General features: G+C 39.0%; 1 protein-coding gene across 1 annotated transcript in view; it reads right to left on the bottom strand.

The window, feature by feature from the left end:
- Positions 1-804: 804 nt before the first annotated feature.
- The window catches only part of adgrg3 (adhesion G protein-coupled receptor G3), a 9,201-nt gene continuing 727 nt past the window's right edge, over positions 805-9,278 (bottom strand). Inside the window, exons 2-13 of the mRNA XM_020617123.1 lie at positions 6,925-7,052; positions 6,532-6,598; positions 5,985-6,072; positions 5,528-5,653; positions 5,025-5,180; positions 4,871-4,925; positions 4,696-4,787; positions 4,471-4,589; positions 3,214-3,494; positions 2,023-2,125; positions 1,407-1,726; positions 805-1,317 (exon numbers count right to left, since the gene is read on the bottom strand). Coding sequence (XP_020472779.1) covers positions 1,202-1,317; positions 1,407-1,726; positions 2,023-2,125; positions 3,214-3,494; positions 4,471-4,589; positions 4,696-4,787; positions 4,871-4,925; positions 5,025-5,180; positions 5,528-5,653; positions 5,985-6,072; positions 6,532-6,598; positions 6,925-6,976 — 1,575 coding nt within the window. The 5' untranslated portion in view covers positions 6,977-7,052 and the 3' untranslated portion in view covers positions 805-1,201. The remainder of the gene's footprint in view (positions 1,318-1,406; positions 1,727-2,022; positions 2,126-3,213; positions 3,495-4,470; positions 4,590-4,695; positions 4,788-4,870; positions 4,926-5,024; positions 5,181-5,527; positions 5,654-5,984; positions 6,073-6,531; positions 6,599-6,924; positions 7,053-9,278) is intronic.

Below are 9,278 nucleotides of genomic sequence, written 5' to 3'. Positions count from 1 at the left end.
GCCCAAATGGTAGTATCATCAGCAAACAAAACCATTTTAACAGTATCAGAAACTTTACATATATCATTGATGTATAATATAAATAGTTTAGGTCCCAAAACAGAACCCTGAGGCACTCCACATACAATGTCCAGCTCACTCGATTGGTATTCACCCAACTTCACAAATTGACGCCTCTGTGTCAAATAACTTCTAATCCAATTCAAAACCAATCCTCTGATCCCATATTTTTCTAACTTATCCATTAATAACTCATGATTGATTGTTGAACTTTGCATCATTAAATTGTTTTTTACCTTTATTTGGAAAATAAGACACTTGGTTGGGGGTCTCTTGCCATTCTCGGTGTCACGTATTGTCAAGCACACAATAGCAACCTTTGACCAATAAAATTTATTTATACTCATGTGACAATTTGAATTGATGGGCAGTGACTAGCTACCAAAGTTTAAAATGCTAGGACATGCCTCCTTTCATCTTCACCTGAAGACTGAATTGTGCTTTTTTATTAAAAACAGACATTTGAATGTGTTTTTATTGTATACTAGCATCAAAAATATAACTCAGGCCATCTTGTTATGCCTCTGTGCTGGCTATAGCCACGGCTGGAGGAATTATGTTATTGAATTGTCCATCCCTCCATCTGTAAGATTCTTGAGAACACTATATCTCAGGAACACCTTAAAGGGAATCTCTTAAAATATGGCACAAATGCCCACCTGGACTCAAGGATGAACTGTTTAGATTTTGGTTGTCAAAGGTCACAGGTCAGTGACCTCACTTCTGTCCCATACACATGAATTTGACTGGTTGGCTGAGGCATACAACCGCAAAGTGGTAATTCTAGTTTTTTGTTTTTTTTTTACATATATTAAAGCTAATTCACTGATATGATGTTGTATGTAATGAATATTAGATGTTATTAGGGCATACATTTTATTGTTAACACTACCTGACCCAATAAAGAAAGTAGTATAAACTATTCAGGTATGCTGTCATGTCCACTGAAAACAGTCTAAATGTGCTGCTGTTTAATTGTTGCTTAAATACAAAGCTGTCCTTCCGTTCATGACATGTCATAGTGCTCAGAGATCTTTTAGAGAAAAAATGGTTATTGTTAGTTATCATTTAACTGCATAAGACTGGAGTCTAAAGAAGAATAAACACCTAATATAATACATTTGTTTTAGCTGTGATAACATCAGTTACTAAAACTGGTAGTCATCATTTTCTGTGTAGATTGGTCTCTCAACGAGGAGTTATTGTCAGATCGAGACTTGTAGGTCAAAGCCACGGACCACAGGAACACAAATACACCTGAAAAGAGAAAAGAAAAGATGTGAGTTTTTCCAGCAAGTCATAAAAGCATAGTGCATACAACATATGAGGATCATACACATACTGACCCTGCAGGGAGTTTAGTATAGTGAATATGTAGATCCCAGGGAGGGAGAGGTAGGTGGTGCTTGCTAAGCCCCAGGGTAAGCCCAGGACACAGCTGAGGCCTAGCACAGTCGCACAGTCCTTCCATAAGCCCTTCTCTCTGGTCATCTTCTTCCCGCTACTTCTGCTTTCAGTGCTTCCATTACCTTGTCTTAGCTTCCATAGTTTAAACACCACCACCCCCAGCATGCAGGAATTATACAGTATTACCAGACATGGAAAGGCCACAGTAGTGATAAAGCTGACTACAAGCCTCTGTGGGAACTCGCTGCTCATCCAGCACCTATAGATTATGACAAAACAAAAATTAAAGTATTTAAAAAGAATTCTACATAACAGAGCACTGTTAAACCAGATATGTATTTACTAAGAATCCTGACTTTCTGTGTGGGGGAATATTTAAAATCATGGCGATGTAGAGTAGAGTAGAGTAGGTACTTTATTGATCCCACAGTGGGGAAATTTCTATGTTACAGCAGCAAAAGAGAACAACCAACATAACACCATAAGAACAGAACTTCATAAAAACACGGAAAAGAACACAAGAGGACACCGCTGTCCTGTGTCCTGGTTCCTTACATCTGCACTGTTGAATTACGGTTTTTGGTATCCCTCAGTTCCAAACTGTATTTGCCATAAACACCTGAAATCCCACAAACCACTGCAATCAGTGTAGGAAGACCTGCCAAAAGACAAAAAAGATAGAATGTTAGCCCAGATTATGGTTAAATGAGACTATGTGATCATTTGGTTTCTATATTAATATTAGTTTCTTAAATTCAAAGACCAAAATAAAGTTGAAGATAAAAACTCAAATTCAGAATAATAATTTGCAGTACAGGTTTGATCTATTGTAGATTTTTTTTCCTTTCCTCTAAAAGGATAAGGCTGGTCATTTTTTTTATATTAATAGTATTTTCAGCACCCCCATACAAAGACTAAAACCAACAGTCAATTCACTCTACTCATCGTTGTCAGTCAACAGAGGTCTATGCAGCATTCAGCACAGGGCATACTGTTTCACTTCACTTTCATTGCTTTGATCAGTGTTTTTTCCAGATGTAGAAGAAAGCTATTTTCAGTGAGTATACAGTCACTAAACATCAGACAGAAAATGTTAGCAACATTTCCCTTAAATGTAATAGGAGTTAGGATACAGAACCAAATGGAGAGTCAATGTTGGACTCATATTTGTCAGCTGGACTGAAATATGACACTAAAAGAATGCCAGTGTTCCTCCATATCTGTTGGAAGTGTAGCATATCAAATTAAAAGGTGAAAATATGTCATTTTACAGTGTGTTCCTGCAGGCCCCAAGCGGCCAAGGGTTCTGCTACAGTTTTAAGGTCCTTAACCTTTCAGTTGATATTGTGCTTTTGCTGTTGTAGTGCATAGACCCAAAGAAATTTGATATTAACAAAATTACCAAAAACTAACTGACACACAACAAATTTAGGGCCATCAGGGGCCAGGGACCACCTGCTTCGCTAGCAATCCTAAATTCATTATGACAGCCCTGTCTTTGCGTAGATGCTGGTACGACGCAACAAAACATTTCTCTCTTGCCCCCCTTGTGACCAAATCTACTAAAATATTTTTAAAGTTGCTCTAAATGGGGGGGGGGAATAAAATTCACAAAGTAAAGACATGAACATGGGACTGCATGTATTGACCCAACAAATTTGTGTAAGCATTTACATCAATAATTTTTTATTAATAGGACAAAAGCCAAGTTCACACACATTTGGCAGAAAGCTGGATTCCACTCACCCCATCCCACCAAGCTGAGTTTGAGCAGGTATCTCCTGACATAGATGTTGAAAACCCGGACAAGGAGAAGGTAGAGGTGGAATCCCTCCAGAAGCATCCAACTGAAGGTGGCCAGCAAAGCCCAGTGTAAAAAGAAACCCAGAGCTTTGCAAACCCATTGCTCCACATTCTCCTTTTGTAGCCACACTATGAGAGTGGACAGCAGGAAGCTAAGATGGAGGCAGAGCAGCGCCACAGCTAGTTGCATGTGCACACCAATGACCTTCTCTGGGCGGTGCCGTCTGAAAGACAAACAGTATGCAGTATAACATAATCATTTTTCTTTTACCTATTTAGCAAATACAGTCATGGCCAAAAATATCAGCACCCCTGCATTTCAGTTAGATAAGGCACCGCTTCTCCCAGAAAATAGTTGCAATTTCTTTTGGTATTCACATAGTTATTTCTTTTGTTTGCATTGGAGCAACCGGGTGCAGCCGTCCCCATGGGCCTTCATTGTGATAGAAACCACTGAGTTTGTGTTGGCCTGCAATATCTAAGAACCCTGTAATACCTTCCTCTGCATAGAAAGATCACAGTGGGTGTTACAAATACACAGATGTGTGTATTTCTTTGCAGTTGGTCATTTTAGGCTCAAAAACGTGCATACAACCAGCAACACTTTGTAACATGCCCCATTGCACTACTGTCTGAACCGTAGAAGTTTGCGCTATAAAAAACACTTTATGTTTTTGCAGGGAACAAGTGAGGTAGGCTTGTTGGCTGAAGTGTTTCAACAAATACATCTCAACTAGTTCATGCCATAAGGATAATCACCTTTATTGGCCAAGTATGTTGGACACAAGGAATTTGTTTCTGGTACAGAACCAATGGCAGCCGTGCGCTGTGAGGTGCTACACTTCAACAAGCAAGAGTATGAGATCTATAACAGTGTGGGGAAGAATTGGGAAGTGCATCTGTATGACACAGACACATGCACAAAAAAACCCCCAAATGTTTAACAAGATAACTGAAACTCATACAGTCCTGTGGTTTGACTTCTACACTTCTGTGATGCAAATACAATAACACACACTTAACAGACACATATTGCTTTGTGTGTGTCAAAATGTGTCAAATTCACAATGTGTCTAACACACCTGGCCAATAAAGCTGATTCTGATTCTGATTCTTTGACAAAAGGAACAGAAGGGGACATCTCTGTTGAAAGTAACATGGAAATAAGAATTTTCAGTCAAAAAAAAAAAAAAAACTCACCGTAGACATATAAAGATGATCAAGCTGATGATTAAGAATAAGATGGAAAGTGCTGATCCAATGTAAGTTATATAGCCAAGGGCCATAGAATTACGTTCATCCACTGATAAAATGGGGTTCTGGAACAGAAAAGGGTAATTATCTAGTAAATGACTGTAAATCGATGATAATCGATAAAATCATGGATGAGAGGAAATGTTCTGCAATAACATTTGCTCATTTTACCACAAGCACAGCAAAGAAGCTGAGATGGTTGCAGGTACAAATAAATTCAGCTCCACTGTCACTGGTTTCACAGCCGTCCTTGCTCCAGTAACCTAAAGAATACACAATGTATGAATTTGAAATTGTCTTTTTATTTAAGAGCTATAAATACTGTAGGCTGGAGTATGCAGCCCACCTGTTCCTTCCTTCAGTGATAACTCCTGCCAAAAGACACAAGTCCCAGTTTCTACCTGAAACACATTCAAAAGTCGAATAAAGCGGATAAAAGTCAGATGACAGCAGATTGTACTTCCTAGTGTATTCTAACACAGCTGGTTGTGTCACTTTACCTTTTTGTGGTGTCTGAAGGTTAATTTGATGGGTTCTGTGAGGTTTCTGACAGAATGGGCTCCTGCCTTCACTAGCAGTACTAACCCCCCCATAACAGTGCCAGACTGTTTGTGTATCGGAGCTCCCCCCCGTGCTTTTGTCTGAGGGGGACTCAGCTGCAATGACAAGAAGAGGTGGCAGAGGATACAATTTATATTAACAGTGAGATATGGATCATTTCAGCTAAATGAAAATGTTCAAAACAATTGCAACAAATTAGCTAAAGTATCAACCTTCTATGTTTTCATTGTACACAATGTCTTACTGTGATGTTGGTTTATTTTGCAAAATCAGATTTTCCAAAGCTCAAAGAACTTTCTTAATTTCTTTCTTAACTTCTCTTTATCTACATATTGTGATTAGTGTTGAATTATGAAGGACTAATAAGGGTTAATAAGTGATTAGCCAGTTTCACCGGAGAGATCTCTTGTGACTCCAACTTAGTACCTTCAGGGCAACTGACCTTAAAGTAAGTGCTGCTGATCACAGTGGCCACCAGCAGTACCTCCTCCTCAGACACAGCTTTGCTTCTCTGGAGAGCTGAGGATGGGATGTACACCTTGTGATCAGGAGTGGGACCTACTTCAGCCTCAAAAGTACACACAGACATGAAAACAATATTAACACATATTGAATAGACAGTACACCAAGGAAACCGTATGATAGAGTACTAAAAGAAAATCTATTTGTGGAATTTTTCTTTGCTGAGAATGATTTTAAAAAGAAGAAACAATACGGTGGAAATGATAACATCCTGAACTCTCCTGTGCATGTATGCGTATGATGAAGACAATAAAGCTATTTTTCTGCTGTTTGCTCAGTTTTAGTGCACCTAGATATTGTTTTACCTTTAAGAACAAACTGAAGACCAGATGAGACAAGAGTTAGAAGCTAGTTACCCAAAATTTGGCCTTACTTACCGGTTGAGATGAGTTCACTCTCTGACGGAATGAGGGTGATTGGAAACGCCTTCTGAATGTACAGTTTGTAATCCTGCCCTCATAACACCTATCAACACATATCTCACATACTTCAGCAATCACGGAGTTTTACAGTATTAGAACTATATTGATAAGTATTGAACAAACAACACAGCACAGTTAAACACAAAGGTACTGTTGAGTGAGTTTGACTTTAACTGAATGTCCACAGACATTAATGGACTTAGAAATGTGCACATTTGTGAAGCTATTTCAACATATTGTGGCTTGGAGAATGCAGTCATGTGCACTTAGTTCCTGAAAGGCTGATGATCTGGAGGTGACCTTTCTTTATTCAACAGCAAAGTGGTAAGTTAACTGGTTAGTCAGTTATTTACTTGTTTTGTTTCAGGGCCTCACAGTCATGACAAATCTATGCCAGAATTCATTAGACAGCAGGGAATAACCACATGTTCAGTAGTGTAGAGGAAAGATGCATGACTCCTCTAAAAGAGGAGAGTAAGATCTACAGTATCAGTTGAGTTACCTAGTCCAGGAACCACCCCTGTCATGACACTTGTCGGGGACATCTTCACAGTAGTCTGTCAAAGTGACTGGCACAGAAAGTGTGAGTCAAAGATAGTACAAATATGGATGGATATAGTGGACACAAGACTCACAGTACAAAGTAAAACATATGACTGACACATCTCACTCCAGATAAACATGAGGCAAGATTTTTGTTCTGTTAAATCAAGGAAGCTGTGGATTTTGATGTTGCACCACGTGTTAGGTAAGACTTCCTAACTCGGCAAAGCAGAAGACCATTAATTCTTACCCTGGTTTGATTATCTGACCCTTTACCTTATATTAACAGGTAAAATGTCATTCACCTCACAAGAACTCACCAATAAACACACAACACACATGAAAAACTCACCAGCTTGGGTTGTAGAAAACCAGATGAGTATGAAGAAAAAAAAACTCCACATTGTGTTTCACTGTTCCTCCACCATATGTATGATGTTACAGTTTCATGTCAGGTCATTCTCATTGTGTGAGGTTTGTCTGATGAAGTAAACAGAGAGTTTCACATCTGCATCACATGGTAGTGGTAGAGTGGGGGTGGACACCGCATATGTACAAGAAGTGATTCTGATGTGAGTTTCAGGGATTAATTAATATATTGTTTAAGCTGCTGATCTTCACTTTTATAGGAAATCTCCTTGCCATTATGTCTGCTCATCTGAATAAAATACTTATAGATTAGTAGCAGACCTGTATGGGAACTTCATTTTCAGGCAAGTTATCATTTGTTAAAGTTCATAATATGACTCTGGTTGTTCATAAAAACTATTTACATGTGACTAAGTCTCATACATTAGGAAAAGAGGTAGTTTCAAAATATTTCTGTGTATACTATATATATTTATATGCAAGAAAAAACATGTCATGGTAATAGTACTAGCAAGTACTGACACTTGCAACTTAGAAGGAAGTAAAACCACATGCGGTTTAACATTAGGTCTTCACAGGGGTATAAGACATCCTGTTGAGAATTCAGTTCTCAAGCGTTACTATTACTTCATTGGGAAGGTGTCTATCTAAATTTAGGACCAGGAAATTATGTAGCAAATTTAATAATTTGAGAAGTGCATTCTGCCTCTACAGGCACATACAGAGTGGAGTAGAGTAGAGTAAGGTAGGTACTTTAGTGATCCCACAGTGGGGAAATTTCTGTGTTACAGCAGCAACAGAGAACAACCAGCATAACACCATAAGAACAGACACATAAGAACAGAACTTCATAAAAACACGGAAAAGAACACAATGAGGACACAGCTGCTGTAACTTGCTGCCATTCCACGTGGCACATGCGTACGTAAGTACGTAGTAACAAAGAGTCTTAAAATCAGAGCTGAGTATCCTGAGCATAGCAGTGGGAATGAACTCAATGTTTTCCAAAACTCAAAAATTTTCCAGTTCTGCCAGTTTGTTATTGCATATCATCCACCTGCTCCTTATTCAGAGTTTTTAACTGAATTCCCAGACTTTCAGTCTGATTTAGTCCCACACAAGTCAATAATCTTGTTGATAGCACTGCAGCCTCCCTGTGTACAACACTTAATACTGTTGCCCCTCTGAAAAAGAAGGCAGTGAAACAGAGGAGGCTAGCCCTGTGGTACAGCTTGGTATAGCTGGCTTGCAGCTCTGCTCCCTATAGTGGGCATCATGAAAACTGGAAAGGAGGTGGTGCTCCACTAAGTTAGAGTTTTTCTTAGCCTGGAAAGATAGTTTAATAATGTATATTTTAAAAAAAGCCCTTTGTAATGCCAGAATCGCATATTATTCAAAATTGATAGAGGGAAATAAAAACAACACCACAACTATTAGAGAAAAAATTGGTCGGACCATTCCCACAGCTCTCGCAGATGTGCCATCTACTACAATGGCTTTAGAAACATCTGTAAGACCTCATTTATACTTGGACTACTTCTCTCCTATAGATCTCTCTGAGTTGACCTCAACAATTGCTTCATCTAAATCATCAACATGTCTCCTGGACCCCATCCCGACCAGGCTGCTCAAAGACATCTTTCCCCTAATCAACACATCCATACTAGATCTGATTAACCTCTCTCTATTAACAGGCTATGTTCCACAGGCTTTTAAACTTGCAGTAATTAAACCGCTACTCAAAAAGCCTACCTTTGACCCAGGTGTCCTAGCTAATTATAGACCAATATCCAATCTCCCATTTATTTCCAAAACCCTTGAAAAAGCTGTTGCAAAGCAGTTATGTGACCACTTGCACAAGAATGATTTGTTTGAGGATTTTCAGTCAGGATTTAGAGTCCATCATAGTACAGAAACCGCATTGGTGAAAGTCACCAATGAAATGTCCACACAAGAAAGGTGTTCCATCAGGGGTTGGTTCGCACAAGTATATAAAGACAAACACACACGCACACACCACATGTCAGGAATCGGCGCGTTATGCTGCCAAAAATGTTGAGGGTGAACTCAATTAAAAGGCCAGACAAGGAAATGTAAAACAAAACCGTCTCTTTAATAAGAGAACTAACGCTAAACAAAACCATACAAGACACGGTGAAACACAAAAATCACAGGTCGGTATAAACAGTCCGAGATCAGAGCCAGCAAACACATACAGCAGAGGAATCCAAATACGTAGTCCAAAGGGAAGTCCGATAATTATACACAGTGACAGTCTGAAGCAAGAGGGCAAGGCAGAACAGAATAGTCAGAGGAACAAGCCGAGTCAAAAACACA

This window comes from Monopterus albus, unplaced genomic scaffold, assembly GCF_001952655.1.
Source record: "Monopterus albus unplaced genomic scaffold, M_albus_1.0 scaffold186.1, whole genome shotgun sequence".
Taxonomy (NCBI): domain Eukaryota; kingdom Metazoa; phylum Chordata; class Actinopteri; order Synbranchiformes; family Synbranchidae; genus Monopterus; species Monopterus albus.
This window is presented reverse-complemented; position numbering and strand designations above follow the sequence as displayed.